Here is a 16,732-nt window from a genome sequence, read left to right on the forward strand (position 1 = left end):
AGCACTGTCTGTAGATTCTTTCCTCACCTCTTCAGTCATTCAGAGCTCTTCTTGTGGAAAGCAGAGAAGAGCTCAAGACTAACTCTGATGAGAGCAATAAGCTCGTAACTACCTGTACCTGCAGGCACCATTACACTTACCAGCCCTTTAAATATTTCTCCTTATGAACTGAATAAAACGAGAACACATGCACAATTTCGTGCTATTGCTTTCCTGTTCTCTATGTTGCATCCACGTACTGTTCACGTGTTAAATGTTATGTTTGGGGCACAAGTATTGCTTTCTTTGAATGTCTGCACATCGCCTGGTTTAATAGGGAACTTATTGGAATGGAGAGTCTACTGCAGTAACAATAATCGTGTCATTTGGCTGTGCAGTGAATCTCTCTTTACTGTAGTTTTTATATCCTGTAAGATTTTTGAGAAATATTGAAGTCTGATTTGAGGGAGTAGTCCTTCTGAAAACTGACCCACACTATGATCTCATATCAGGGACATACTCTCAAGTAGAGTTTTCTCCTTCCCTGCTTCTTGAGAGTTGAACCTGGGTTGTTTTATAACCTGCTGTAGTCAACAGGAAAAAGAAAGACTTTCTTTCTTTTTTTTCCCCTTGAAAGCTTTTCTAGCTCTATTTGCCTTAAGGGACAGGTTTTATTTAATGAAGAAAAATAGCTCTTTGTAGTGGTTTTAGAACTGGTGAGGGTAGCTGGATACCTTTATTTACATGCAGATCAAGGACAAGTGCATCTTCCACTTGTATTTATAGCCTCTTCTGTATAATGTGCTTGAAAATGAATACCACTGATTTCAGACGAGCTACTACCTGAGCATCCTGTAAACATGGTTTTCAGTGGCCCAGCAGTAGGAAGTTCCCTGTCTTTTTCCCAAACTCCTGTTTTGCTGATTGCCCTTTGGAATGTATAGAGTTGCTATTTCTCTAGCACTTGATTTGCAAATAAAACATACAGATTGCATCAGTTCATTCCTACCTAACAGAATAATATTTTCTTTCTGGATTTGGTTGTGGCATTGACTGGATCATGTCTCTTAAATTAAGGTCTTTGATGCTCACTCTAACCACAATGGTGTTTTTACACAGATTCTCTTGCCTTGAAGTACCTTGATGCAATAAGAACTGTCAAAATGTTGTCCTGTACCATGCTGCACTGCATTGTCATCACCTTACCCGAGGAAAAGGAATGAGTGTAAAGATTTCTCCTCCCTGCATTGAAATTTTTTGTTTTAATGACCATTTTGCTAAAATCTCTTTCTCCGGCTTCTGGGAAGTAATAAAAGTTTAAAGCCAGGTTGTAATTCCTGAAAAAATTAGTAGGTTTTCAATTAAATCACCCACAAGCTGTTTAATTATAATTCCTTTAAGAATTCTGCTTTTGTGATTTCTTGCTGCTCTGTGGGCCTGGTGTATATTATGGCCCTTCTCTGTTATGCTGTGTTGTCTTGGGTGTCAGCGCTGTCTGAATTCTTTTTCTTTGTCCAAATAATAGGATTCACGTGCTCACACCCTTCTCTGGTGTCAGCTACATCAGCCTCTGTCTCTTTCTTACCCTGTTATTGTTAAAGCCCTCTTCTTTAAACATTGTACATTTATTTTTCCTCCAAATACAACATTTTCCTGCTGTCACAAAGGAAGCAACTGAAAAATTTCCAAAGGCTTTTTCAGCAAACCTGGGAATTAGATTCTTGTGGAGTTCTTCATAAAAAATTTAAGACTTCATGTATTAACATACATTGATTTATTCATAGTGTTTCATTACAAATAAGCGAGGATCCCATAATATCAGGAAAGGTTAGGAGAGCAGTGGAGCACTTTATATTATATTGACAGCTCAGCTGAAATTGAGCTGCCTTCCGATTGAATTTGGAAGGCAGGGAAGGAATGGGCTGGTAAATAAGTCATGAGTTTTACTTGCAAGTGTCTGTATATCAACAGGGTTGCCATGGGTGAGAGTATCGGGGCTCGGGCAGGATTTCAAAGGTGTGTTTTCGGCTTGGATTGCTCTAAAGGTGTGTTAGCACCAGCAGCGGGTCTACTGGGGCCTGTAATCCTGCTCACTTATTCTCTCAGGCCAAAGCCAGGGACGGTATCACCTGGAAACCTGAAAACTAAGGCTAAAAATGGGGAGGGAAACGATATCGGAAACGGGCTTCTCAGAGAAGGGCTTTTGTCTGAAGACTTGATTACATTTATTTCTTCTAAACATACCATTTAATTTCAACATTTCATTTCGACATGTTCTCTTCTGCGCAGGAAAAGACTTCCAAAACCTTTGTTATCAGTAAAAGGCTCCCATTGTTTTCAGAGGCCTTTTGGGAAGACCGTTTGCCAGAAGGAAAAAAATACTTGATGGAAAATATATCCAAGTTTGCACCAAAATTCTCATATGCTCTGGGGGATTGTGTGAGAAATTCTCATGAGAATTCTGCTGGGCATGCTGGGCGCTCTGGTTTGGTTGCAGAAGTTCTGAGAGTCAGAAGAAAGAGCAATTCCTTGTGTCTTTTGTTGTAAATGAGCGCATGCAGAGGTTTTAGTGGAGAGAAGAAATTAGTTGGGTTTTTTTTACCCTGAGTAAACCCTTGGAAAAATTGTTGTGTTTGTTTGCCAGCATCCAAATACAGAAACACTGGAGATACTGCAATAGTGTCTGTCCTTGTGTTTGCAATGTCTCTTCTCAAGCAACAACAGAACGGGGAGCAGGGCAAGACCAGAAGGCCCCATATCACCCACTTCCCTTGTTCTTCATTTGCAGATTACGTACAAGGCCGTTGGGTCTCTGGATCCCAGTGCTGACCTGTCCAGCCAAAGAGGGAAAATCTTCAAACTAAGGAATGAAACACATCACCTCTTTGTAGGATTATACCCAGGGACTACGTATTCATTCACCATCAAAGCCAGCACGGTCAAGGGCTTTGGGCCACCCATCACAACCCGGATTGCAACTAAGATTTCAGGTACTGCTTTGGAGAAGAAGAGAAAAGAACTTTCTATGGCTTTGCTCTTTAGACCAGCAGCTGATGTGTCAAGCAATAAAAAGATATTCAGCATACTGTCTCCTCTACAATTTTCATAGGGTGACCTTTTAAAACAGCCACAATCCAGTATCTGTTTGTTCAGGTTACAAATGCAGTGGTTAATTTGTGGATGTCTTAAGTATCCATGAATATCTTTGCGAAGCATTTTAAATGAGAACCTTCATTAGTTCTACAAATGAACTATGCCTATAATAATGGTTATTATTATCTGCGTGGCAGGGGAAGCTCCTTCAATAATGTGGCTTTTATTTTCAGAATGCACCAAAATGGATGTAGTGAAGTAATTGGATTAATGGTGCAAGGAGACTGAAAATAAAGGAGGAAAGCTGGTTTTATGTTTCCTTTCTGAGGAAGGGCAGAGGGAGAGCTTGAGATGAGCAGGTGAGGGTAAGAAAGGCACTAAAATCAGGAGGTATTGAGATGAGATGGTGCATGTGTCTCTTGAAAGAAAACACACCAAACTTAGGCTAGCTGTTAGAAAAAGAGATGGATAAAGGGGTGGTAGAGATGATATTGGGCAGATAATTAATTCTAACATTTAATTGATAACATTAAAATAGGTTTTCTAACAGTTTAAAACTGTCATTTTTCTGAATACCTTACCTGCTTTTTTTCAGTAAAGCCCAAATAAATGTTTGGGACATTCAGGAAACTTGTAATGCTTGAAATTGTGGCTGAGTGCCATAGCAAAAAGTGCACAACAGTGGATATTTTCCATTGCCCTATTTCAAAATTGGTTAGTAAAAACAAGTTGTTAGCAGTAAATGACAGTGTTTATAAGGAAGTAAAATGTACCCATTCCCACCACTAACCACCCGCAGGGTCTGAGCCCTTAACATTTAGTGCAAAAGCCCACATCTCATCCACTTGCAGTAAAGCCATTAACTGTCCTAAGAGCTCCGTGGGCTGTTGGGGTTCACGCAGCCCCCTGTGAAGGGAAGACACAATGTACACCCTATTCACTTGTGACCAGGGAAGGAAAACAGCACATAAAGGTAGTGCTTTTTCCCCTCCAATTCCATTGCTTGGCATTTTATTATTCAGTGAGCACTGGAATTATGAAGCCTGCATGATTATTACCTGTGTGCACACTGAGCTTGGTTTATCATCTTTGGTTTTTTCCCATCTTCCAAACATCTTGTTCACAATAGGTGGGCACAGACTCCATGCAGGCATTAGGGTAGTCTCTGGCATTAGATTATCTCATGGCATGATCAGCGCTATGCATGTAATTTGGAAATTACTGGGTGGATTGGCTGCCCACCCTGATATTGCAAGGGTGCTTCTACTGCAATTAAGCATCATGTGATCTGTATCATGTCACAGAATAATAAAAAGATCTTATATGCAGAATAAGTCTTACCGAGAACTTAACTGTTGCTCTCATAGAATAAATTTGGTTTGGAAGAAACCCTCAAGTCCAACCACGGTGTTTGCAACAGTGACACTGAGATTAATATGAACTTTGTACAGCATGGTCTGGAGCGAAACAAAGAACGCATTTACACACCAATTTCACCAATGGAATCTTTGCCAGGACAATAATGATACACTGAAAAACACTGAATGGAAACAGAAGAAATCAAAGTGAGATCCTTTCTGTGTTGAGGTGATAAGGGAGAGATAAACAGTGTTGTAGATTTGTAACATCAGGTACACCACAAAAAGACAACCCTGGATTTTCCTGCAGTGTTATTAAATAGCTATGGTGTTTCTCTGTTCCTTTAAGGGGCAGTCCTGAGGTTAGCAGGGAGAAGGAGGATTTTTGCACTGACTGGAATGTCCTTGTAAGACTATATCTATTTTAAAATGAAACGACATCTATGCTGTAGCAATGTGTGAGCGTATATGTTTATATGATTGGACATGTTCATTTATTTCTTAATAACAATTAAATAGCAGTATTCCTGAGAACTTTTCCTTGGGCAGGACTAGGATCTTGCAAAATAGGCATTAAATTGATGAGCAGTGCTTTCTATTTTAGAGCGATCACTGCAGATTGTAAATTTATTGAGGTACTATGAAACCGTTCCATGTCGAGTACGCAAGAAAACCACTATATCTCATTGTAGCGTCTTGTGAGCAATACAGACTCTGCTGAATTAAACTCAACACCATTAGCTGGTCTTGCCAAGATCTGTGTTTCTTCCATTTGCTTCATAACTGTATGGTGTCTGGATGTCAGATTGCAAATTCTCTGTGGCAGGTGCAGTGTTTTACACAGGAGGTGAGTACACAGTTCTCACGCACAGCCAGGGGGAGGCATCCAGGACAGCCGATATATCAGAAACTGCAGTTGGGCTGGAAGAAGCTTCTTCAAAGCAGGTTGATGGTGCCTGCAGAGCCCAGCCTGTTTCAGTGCCCAAACTGGTCCTGCTGTTACACCTTTTTGTAGCGCTGCCTTGTGCCGTAGCAGCATCCCCTCTGCCCACAGCAAGTGCTGAACGATTTGGATTGTGGCATCTCCAGCAAGCACGGTGATGTCTGGTCTAGAAAAGCGCTGCTGACGTGTATTTTCTTTAAATGACTTGTGCTGCTTCCCCTTGATGCAGAGCACTGTTTTCAGGGAAATCCTTGTTGAGAAATTGGCATCGTTCTGAACTCGTTGTCAGCTTATAGACAGGGAAGCCGGCAGCTGAGCTGATATTAGCAACCACCATTCTTGACAGTTTTCAGACATTTAGATTAAAGTCCTGATTGTAAACAGGATTACGGCAGAAATCACTGTGAGAGGATTAAATACAGGACCTCCACAATGCAGCTTCTCCTTGTGCATTACAGAAGAACTATTCCTGTGAATTTTTCTGTTTTTTCTGTCTGATTCACTCATCCTAAGCGGTATTTTTCAACCTCTGCGTGGTTTTCTTTCTTCACGTTTAAAATTGAAGGAATGATCCCATCTCAAAGGATTACTAAGTCTTAAAAATGCAAGACAGGATTTTTCAAAGCCAGCTTGAAGATCTGGGTGTCCAATTCCTGTTTAATGTTAATGGGATAAAAAGTCGACAAATATTCAAGCAGTTTTGACAATTTCGGTCATAACACTGCGAAGTATTTTGATGTTTAATTTGAGAAATGTTAAACAGTCTCCAAGAAACGGTAATAAGACGTTGCCATCACTACCAAGGGCAGTGACTGGTGTATAACTAACGTGTTGCTCTTTGTTCTGCTGTAGCACCATCGATGCCAGAATACGACACAGACTCCCCTTTGAATGAGACTGACACCACCATCACCGTGATGCTGAAGCCCGCTCAGTCCCGAGGAGCACCTGTCAGGTAAGCGTTTTGTCTTTTTCTCACAGTTCTCCCTTCTCCTTCCTCCCCGGGTTTCACTCACACCTCTCTCATTCTTGTCTGATAACGTAGCCGCTGAAAGCAAACGCTGACTAAAAGGCCAGCTCTGCTGTTGATTCTGCCTTTCACAGTCTGCTTTTATAAATGCCTCAACCTACTTGCCTCCTGCTGTTAACCTGCAGGAAGGGTTACTGGTGGCGTTGCACAGGGTTATTACCCTTTCAGCATCACTTCAGATGCCTTTGCAGCACGGGATACAGCAGTACGTGTATCTGTGTGCTGCGATGCTCTGAGCGGAGCATCACCGTGCAAAGGTGGAGGAGGCTTCAGGCCTCTGTTTTCTGCCCTCTCTGTTGTGATGAATGAGATCTTTTTGTAACTATCGTATAAACACCCAAACTATCTTTAAAGCTTGTGGATGCCTTTGTTCAGGTTCTGGATCTAACTGCACTCATCACATCTTTATGTTATAACCCAGCTGTTGCTCCTGGGCTGATGTGGAGTGAAGCAGGGAATGGCAGGAAGATGTGCCAGGGGAGGGTCAAGTTGGAAAAGGTTCTTTACTGAGAGGGTGCTGGACACTGGAACAGGCTCCCCAGGGATGTGTCACAGCCCCAAGCCTGACAGTGTTCAAGAAGAGGCTGGACAACGTCTTCAGACACATGGTATGAATTTTGGGGTTGTCCTACTCAGGGACATGAGTTGGACACAATGATCCTTGTGGTTCCCTTCCAACTCAGGACATTCTATAATTCTAAGTAGTAGTCTAGTTCAGAAAAGATGGAGTCTGGCTTAGGGAGGCTTTGCCAGTTGTAGGCAAGCACTATTTCCACTGGTAGAGTAGAGGATTTAGGGGCAGGGAGCTGCACAGGCGCCTGTGGAATAGAGCAATGACCTTGCAGAAAACATTTCTGGCTGTCTCTGAGCTGGATCCCATTCTTAAAGATGAGATGCTGAAATCATAGAATCATTCAGATTGGAAAAGACCTTCATGACCATTGAGTCCAACCGTAAAGCTAACACTGCCCAGTCCCACTAAACTGTATCCCTAAGTGCCACTGGACTGCAGATTGCTCCCTGACTGCAGAAACATGACTTACGGGGTCCGTACTGCATCCCTCTGTCTGACTGGATGAGTTTGTACTGGTGAAAGATGCCAGCGCAGATGGACAAACTTCCCTTTGAGCTGCCACTGCCTTATCTGTCACTGGCTTAAGTACCGGTTGGTCATTGACCCTGCCAGTGTCCTCAGCTGAGAGCAGGAACTAGAATTCTAGTGACTAGGATCACTTCGGATAGAAATACTGGATGGTGCTTTGCAGAAGTGTCCAGCAGCCACCACCTCCAGTTTTCACAAAAGACTTCTGAAATTTTGCCTGTGGGTGGTATTGTGAAATCCCATAGTCCCTTCTTTGGAAGTGACTTGGGTTTCTGTGCTTCACCGACAGGTTCTCAGAACATTTGAAGGATGTCCCACTAAGCATTCGGGAGCAAATTGCTCAGGTGTATACTACTTGATTTAATGAAATATCCTGTATCACTTGGTGGTTCACCCTGTGTCGCAGCCTTCCCCCAAATTGCATTGATGTTCTCGAGAAAAAATCTGCCCTATAGGACTTAGCACCTGGTTTTTCTGACTAATGCGTTTTAACGTTTTCCTTTCAATCTCTGGTACTCCGTATGAGTGAATTAGGACCCTATTTTCTGTGTCCTTTAGGGATGTTTTTCTGCTGGAAAAGAGCAGTAAAATCACACAGCTCTGTTTTATTTCTTCATATGAGGGAACACTCCTGTATCTCGTTTTACCACCTGCTGTCTTAAGAGTGTTGCTATTTTGTCTTGTTATTGAAAAGTCTGGTGATTTTTGTTGAAGTCATTCACTGCATTCAGTGAATAATGTCTTTTCCAGCAAATGCACCTGTTATAAAAATATTTGGTAGAGATTTTAATAAATTTTCATTCTGACTTCTTTAATTGCATTGTAGCTTATTACACACACATTTGCAGAGAGTGCAGTGTTTACGTGCCACATCTAAGTGATAAGATTCCTTCCTATAATGAGTCCATGTCATTGATTTACAGCTGTGTGTATGAAAACCAAAATGGATGGGGGCTTGAGGATGGGTCTTGGGGAGAATTATAGCTTTTTATTAACTATGACAGCCACACAATATGTGAATACCTTTCTCCATGTAACCACACAGACTATTCTTAGTCTAGCTTCAACAAATCTAGTTATGTCAAACTTCGATTTTCCCAGCCTCTTCCCTTTTCTTTCAGTCTGTTCTGCACACTCTCCAATTTGTGTAAATCCTCTCGAAATACCGTATCCAAAAGTGGGTAGCACTCCCTCAGAGGCCTCAACAGCACCCAGCAAATTAGAGCAATAACACACTGTGAACTGCTTGTGACACACTTTAACACAAAAGAATGAAATGGTTTTTCCGCCTCAGGATTTTTTTTGCTTGTTTTTTTGTTTTTTTGGGTTTTTTTTTTTGGTGGTTTGTGGGTTTTTTTGTATTCAAGCAGAGGTCAAATGTATCCTCTTTGTCTGGTTAGTTGTTCTACATTTGGTTGTGTGCGTTTTAATTCTCCGGCACAAGTATAGTGTTTTCCATTCATCTCTATTAAATATGATTAAATTGAGTTTCAGAATGCTTTAGAATTCTGATACAAACTTAAATGACTTAGAGCCCCTCTTACTCTGATACCATCCCTTGTCCAGTTACCGAAGGCATTAAGGTAAGCACAGATTTGGGACAAACATCTGAGAAACCCCCTTGTGCAGCAGCAGGGGGTGTGGGGATCACTGGTGTGGGGATGCTGCAGGATGTGGCTGCTCGGATGCCCGTTCTCCTGCCCTCCCTTGCAGACATGACCAAGCTTTCCTCCATCCCTTCTCTTTCACATCATGATTTTTTTGTATCCCAGCTTGAGATGGATCCAAAAAGGTACTTGGACGTAGTCTGGAATGGATTTTCCTCACACCTCCTTTTAAAATCAGTACGCAGGAATAGGTCGGCCCCTAACCCCATCGACCTGACAGTTTCTGCTCTGCAGTGCTCTGGATTATTAATATAGACCTGCCAAGCTGTGAAGATGAGAAAAAAATACCATGTAGTAATTACTCTTAATATTTCCCCTTACATGCTGAGGATAGTGAATTGGGAGTACATGTGTGGCGTGACTGTAAACTAGTATCTATACGTCAGATAGTTATGTGACTTTGTCTTGTGTTATTTCACTCTGCAGCAGTCTGAGCAGTGTATGGATGGAGGATGGTCTGCAAGATAATTGTTAGAGTAATATTGTAGAATATTTAAAATAAGATTCACTGTATTCGCATTCATCTGAAATGCAGGTACACCAAATCCTGAGTCACTTTCAACATGAAGACACTTCTGATGTTCCTCGGTGCTCAGGATAAATAACTTAAATGAGGTTGTTTATGAAACTAATGATCATGCACTTGGCATTATTAATGATCTACAGATAATGGTGAAGATTCTTTCATATGAACTAGTAAGAATAACATAAACTTAGGTATTCTTTGATCTATTTTGTCCTATTGCCAAAAGAAAGAAAAAGCCTCAGCAAGCATAAATATTCTCCCTTGTGACACAGGCGTTCTTGCCTTTATTTTCCATGGTATAACCTGCAGAGCTTGACTCCATGTTGCCCTTTAAAAATAACTTTTAGGTGTTCTTATATCAATCTAAAACCGTGAATGGTGCTATGATTGATTTGCTGAAGACTGACATTCATCTATAATAGATTCAGAAGCGGAAAGAAGAATGCTAGTGTTCTCAATCTTTACTCCTCAACTCCTTCCTGAAAATCTCCAATGTGATTTTGAGGATAATTCTGCCTTTGAGTCTGTTATTGTCAGGAGGGCTGAGTCAGTCCTTCATAGATTATTCAGATATGACATCTTTAGACCTTTATTTGAGAATTCACATCACATTCACTGCTTGAAAATACCACTGTGAGGGATTTTATCTACATGGCATGTCCACTGGGCTGGTCTTTGTGTGTTGGCTGTTTGGAAGTCCATCTGGTTTATTAACATATGGTTGCTTCTGTCAATATACTTATACTACAGTTATGGAGAAAATCAACTTTCCAGACTGTGTATTGGTTTTGAGGATTTCAGAGTTTAAATAAATGTTCCCCTTAGGTGTGATTGCCTTGTCAATATGCTGCTCTGCGTATTGGAACTGTAGGACACTGTAGAAGGATGTTAGAGAAGAGTCGCAGTTATTTTGGGGGTTTCAGACAGTGGAGAACTTTTTTGTTAGAAAGAGATGGACATGAGCTCCCTGTATTCCTGCAGTTCTCTGAGGTCTATCAGAAAATAATCTGTGATGTTCTTTTGCGTGTTTGCCAGCACACAGGTATAGGATGATCTTTAGGTACCTGACTCCTGTACTGTGTTAAAGAACCGTATTATTAGAACAAAGGTGTTCCATCTTTGCCCTTGACTTTATGCATATATATATATATATATACACACACACACATATATATATATTTTTGTTAGGGGGAGTATATCTATATACGTATATATATGCAGTGTAAGTAGCCTGTGTAAGTGATTCTGGAGAAATATATCCAGGTAACCGTCATTTATTGTGTATACGTGCAGTGGTGAGATACTTGTAGTCAATTTTGTGAGGAATGATGGGTTAGTTTATTAATTAACATCTTAAAGGAAATAAGTAAATCTAAATAGGAGATCAGGAGTTTAAATATTTTGAGTATATTTAGAAGGACTGAGCAAAGGTGGAACAAATATTTTCATATCAACAGACCTAGCTGCATGTTACTCTTGAGTATTATCATCTGATTCTTGGCCTCCCAAGCATGAAATAGAAGAAATATATTTGGTTTACATGGTGCTAAACAAATTGAGATAAAAACAGCTGCAGTGTTGTTTAACAGAACACCTAAGAACAGTGTTTTTTTCTGGTTTTATGCTCAGGCTATTCTTCTTCTTCTCACTAGCATCCGTATTTTGATTTTGGTTTTAATGCACAGGAGTTCATTCTACCCTTATGAAGGAGTGGTTTGCAAGCCTAGTGACCTTGATTCTATGGTGGAGGACTGAGACAAGAAGGACAAGCAGCTATAAACTTGCAAAATTTGCTGGGGTTTTTGTTTTGTTTTATAGATGGCTTTGGTGTGTAGATCTCCATAGCTACAAGGGAGCAGTGATGTTCACCTCACTGCTTTGCAACTTCTTAGTGGCATCATATGAGCTTACCTCAGGCATTACGTTGATAATCAATTCATTAATACCAAGACAGGGTGGCAATTTTTGGTTCTTAAAACTCCCACGCAGCGTGCCTTGTGTTTGAAAATAAAGACTGGAGTCAAGGATGAGCGGAACAATAAAAAAAGGTTCTAATGTTGAAAGCTATGGGGAGCGTAACAAATTGACATGCCCTTGGCGATTCTGGAAGTTCAGTTGCCTTGGTAGACACGTTATAAATACCTGGAAAATTAAACTCCCGGCCTGCTTTTTCTAACCTCATATCCAAATGTACACACCACATGACCTGGTTGATTGAATACAAGGGAAACAGTCATCATATTAAATCTTTTAATTTTGTGTTATCTAATGAGGAATGAGATTATCAATCTAGGCTTCTGATGTTATAAGCCTAATTATCTGTATTAATTAACATCTCCTATAATATACCTTAGGGATATTGTTCTGCAATCATTCAAGCTGGGTTTCTCCTGCATGGCATTCAGCCTTTAATTTAGACAAGAGTTTGAAGGTAAATGAGCAATTTTCTTTCCTCTTAAAGATAAACCTGATCTGCCTTTTCTGTGGCTATGCGTGAAGGTGAGAGAATGAAAAGGAGAATTTGGATGCAAAGCATGGAATAATGGCAGCTGCATAGCTCAGCGTGATGTTTATTTAACCAAAAAGAAGTGGAATGGAGTTGCACATTAAACATTTAAAGGTTTGGCCTCACCTGTGTGTCCAAACCCTGGTGAGCTACCTGAGCACCACAAGCCTGAGCATACGCTTCCATAGTAGTTGGATGGTGGGTTTAGAACATACGTGATGATTTCAGTGGTCCTTGAAGTTATTCTGGATCTTAGAAGTGCTTTGCCTACTGTGTCGGGAGAGAAGCGCGATGGAGATAAAGGGATGAATCAGGATTCAAGGTGACAGCCGTAAGTATCAGGAAGGAATATTTAGTCTTTTATGTAGCACGGCGTGATGAGTTGAATGGGTGTTTCAAGGTTTTTTTTAGTTCCCCCTGGAGAGGCAGGTGTTGGCCCTAAAAAGGAGGATAAGGGGCATTTTGGGTCAATTGTCTCATCTGGTGTAGGAAATGCATTTTCTTACAGAATCAGCATATTGTTCATCTGAGAATGCTGTTCCTTAAGAGGTCATAAAACTGCCTTTGCCCATTTATTAGCTGTCAGAAACTGCCGTTCTCGAGCCTGGATGACCTGCTGTGTCTTACTAACCATTCCACAGAGAGGAGACAGAAATGGGAGATGAAAGCCATGAAATTTGCATCTATTTTAATGATAATGTTTTAACAATCAAATTACACATAGAGCCAATTCTTTTGTGTCAAGCAGCATTTTATTAGCTCTACAGTGAAGCTTTTGCTAACACTTTTTTAGTTTTATAAAGGCCTGAGGATACTGAGAGTGGGAGAGTGAATATTTTTGCATAAATCTTTGATGCTGTCCACGTAAACCATCAGATTAAATTCCAGCAATCAAAAGGTTAATGAAGTCTGAACTTTAAACTGAGAATCACAAATTGATGGCCATTTCCTCACCTCAAGCTGTCAGAAGAACAGGAGAAAATACCCATGGTTGCCAGTTTGAAGGTTTCTTTTTCCAAGACGTTTCTTTGCTTCACAGCTCCCAGAGCCAAGATGCCCCTTCCTTGTTATCACAGAATAAAAAGGATGACAGCAAATGGAGTAAAAGATTTAAAATATTAGAATCTCTTAAGGCGTAGTGCCAAGTCTCCTTTTAGATCGGAGCTTGGATCAGAGTCAGACCCTTCCATGGGATGGAGGGGACCTGAGCACAGGGTGGGGGAGCTTGGCTCCTTTTGCAGACCACAGAGGATGGTTTCCCTCATTGAAGCAGCTCCTTGAGGTACTTAAAATGAGATGGGATGAGTCTGGGCACAAGTCCCTGGCAAACGTCCACCCCTCGGAAGCAGAGCACAAGCTTTACCCAGCCAGCAGCCCCTCTACCAGCAGTGAGGATGAGGATGATGAGTTCAGTGGGCTCTTTTGTGTGGCATGTGGCAGGCAATGTTTACTCTAGCAGGTGCCCCTCAATGTGTCTATAATAACACAAAACCACTGTAAAAGCGAAGATGAGTAAGCTCTGCTTTGCTGCTGCAGACTAAGGCATTTCAGGATTTAATTATACTACAGGTATATAAATTCCGGAAACATGTTAATGCTCCCGTGATTAAAATTATAGAGGGCCTAATTGAAAAAGCATAAACCGAATTGAAGAATTCCTAATTATAGTTTGCTTTGAGGTGTTAATTTCCTCCATAATGAATGCATAATTTCTTGGAACTAGAAAAGGGGGTTGCTGCACCAGTGCGTGGTCTGCAGATGGAATGAAGGGATTATCATAAATGCAGCCAGACAATTCAGAAGAAGAAGCCTCTGTGGCCATGATGCTATTCTGCCTCTCTATAATTTCAGTTTTCCTTGCACAGCGCTTTTCCAAAGCAAAAGGCAGAGCTAGGAGATGGTGAGGGATTTGCTTACTGTGCAAAGGAAGGGGAAATAGGACTGGTTTAATTAAAAGTAGTCATGGCACACAAGAGGAAGGCGAGGAAAGAGGCAAAACATGCAGTATTTTTAGTGTAAAGGTGGAACAGCAGAGCATAGGAGGCAATGCTGACTTCCCTTGTCTCCCAGCTTGACAGATCCCCAAGTAACTGCAGGAGCTGATGTTGTTGCAGACTGAGGATTCTTTTCTGCCAAAGGATACAGCCTATATTAAATGTTTCCTCTTGTATCGAAAATACGCTTAGTCTTGAAGGGAGCTGGTGAATTGTCAAATACAACCTCTTAATATTTAAATCTTCCCCATTCCCACTGTGGTGCAGGTAAGAGGTATTTACAGATGATGACAGACAAGCTGCAAACTGGTGCAGAGAAGTCCTTGCCCGTGGGACTTCCCCTTTCTCCACGCTCAGGTTTCCTTTGTTCTGGGGCAGGAGATGCTGCAGTGGAGGTGCTGTTGGAGCCCTCTCCCTGGTGTCAGCAGTGTGGTCACTTGGCACTTTCTGAAAAGCACAAAGTCTCCAGAAAATGATAAAAGAATCTGGCTGACACTCCTGCAGCTTCAGGTGCTGAAAATCTATATTACCTTACCCAGGAGAGCTCGTCTTTTCTCTTGTACATTAATGATATAATTGTGAGTGTTCCCTGACCTTACCCAGTAATGAAGTTTCTCCTGACGTTAGAGCAGATTCCCTCTTTTTGTCTTGTATTGTTCAAAAATACCACAAATACACACAAAAGCAACAAAAATATGTTTCTAGTGTTCTGCCTTAAAAAAAAAAAAAGACCTCAGATTCTTATGTGCGGGTTTGCCTTCTGCAGTCCGGTAGCTATGGCCATGGAAAATGGAGAGAAAGGTATAAAATCCAAACTAGATTATTTCTGCATCCAAATGGACTTAATTTCATGGAGGCCATTGGAAATATACAAATTAATTCTGATTGAGAATATACGCAAATATACCCATCCCTTTGTCCAAGCCACAGCTTTTACGCAGGAGATGGCAGAAGGTACTGGCCAATCCCAGTAAGTACTGGCCAGTCCCAGTAAGGGGGAGCCACGGTCTCTCCTGGTCCTGCAGAACGATTGAAGAGACACACTTTGGCTCTTCTTCTCCTTGAAAATTCCTTCTGGTCTTCAACCAGCGATCACGGAGGATGCCAAGACCTCAGTCAGCGATGCCCGTTTAACGCTGAGCAACATGAACAAAAAAGGAATTGTTGTTGTTTTTTTTTTTTCATTTTTTTTTGTAGATCAAACAGACAGCAGGTGGCTCAGGAGGGAAAAAACACCTCCAAAGCCACTAACATCAGTTCCTGCTGCAGCGAAAGCCGTATCTGTCTGCACTCATTATCTTTAATCTGCCAGCACAAAATAACGTTGAACTGGAGAGATAGCGACTGGGCCTGTTCCACTGGGGAACAGCAGCTATTATGGCTAATCTGTGTTGCCAGCCAGGTCAGGCTTATGAAGATGGTTGAGATAATGGAACACAGAGTTTTGAAATGCCCTCTGGTTCTTTTTTATTTTTTCTTTTCAAAATTTTTTATCCCCAGGAAGATTAAGCTGGGAGAATTTAAAGCGTTTAAAAGAATGATGTGTATATAATAGAAGTAAATAGATGCAGTAGCAGGGTTCTGGTGGTCTGGGGATGGAAAGGAGGTAATTTTGTGAGTATGGATAGCATCTTTTATTAGACCAAATGATACGATGGGGAAAAATGGGCTTTTAAGCGCACAAATCCTTCTTTTTGGGCAGCAAGTATTGACTGTCAATACAGTTGTCTTTTTGACAACTGCTTACACTTTGTGAGTGTTACCAGGTTTCTGTTTGCTGTGCACAGACACTGCAGCGATGATTAGAGTTGCTCAGAACTATATGAGAATATTTACATGTTTAGATTTCTTTCAATAGCTGTCCTTCGTTGGAAAGATATGGTCATTAGTCACTCATAGTGAGTGAAACTTTAGGAGGTTGGAAGCCCTGATTTTAGTATATGTATTTATGTGTTACATAAACACGTGGATTTGCATACACACAGGTATGTAGACGTGCACACAACTGTTTATTTAAATGCTCATTATACCTGATGATTGACATGAAGTTGTTACTGGAGTTTGGGGTTGTTTGAGAACCTGTTGTGTCTCCTGTATGGTGCAGTTTTAAGAAAGGGACAGTTTTCAGGTCACCTCTCTTTCCCAGCACCATCTGCTCCTCCTGCCATTCTGCAGGTCACATCTCCGGTCATGGCCAGAAGTAGCGTTTCTTAAAATGTATTTTGTCTTTTCGAAAGGCTTTGGAGGATTAGTGTGTGTTCAGGCTGAAAACTCCAGGCTCTATTAGACAGAACATGTTGGCTGGTGGCTGGAAGCAGGAATATTGGGCAAGAATGTGGGGATTTATTTACATAGAACTGACGGTGATACCGGGCAAGTCACTCATTGCATTTTCTTTGTGCCACTGTTTTTATACAGCTGCAGCGATGGGGTAATTGTGTCTTATTATTACATTGATTATATATTGTACCTCAGAGGTCTGACAGGGTAGCATACCCACCTGGGCTGAGAGGCCAAGGAACATTACATTTGTC

The 16,732-nt window shown here is 41.2% G+C and overlaps 1 protein-coding gene across 10 annotated transcripts in view; it reads left to right on the plus strand.

Moving 5' to 3' along the window:
- PTPRT (protein tyrosine phosphatase receptor type T) overlaps positions 1-16,732 on the plus strand; it is a 386,111-nt gene that overhangs the window by 266,937 nt on the left and 102,442 nt on the right. For all 10 annotated transcript variants that reach the window (XM_065031857.1, XM_065031858.1, XM_065031862.1 and 7 more), the window contains exons 10-11: positions 2,768-2,969; positions 6,226-6,328. In XM_065031857.1, the coding sequence (XP_064887929.1) occupies positions 2,768-2,969; positions 6,226-6,328 (305 nt within the window). The remainder of the gene's footprint in view (positions 1-2,767; positions 2,970-6,225; positions 6,329-16,732) is intronic.

The sequence above is a fragment of the Columba livia genome, chromosome 16 (assembly GCF_036013475.1).
Source record: "Columba livia isolate bColLiv1 breed racing homer chromosome 16, bColLiv1.pat.W.v2, whole genome shotgun sequence".
NCBI classification, from domain to species: Eukaryota; Metazoa; Chordata; class Aves; order Columbiformes; family Columbidae; genus Columba; species Columba livia.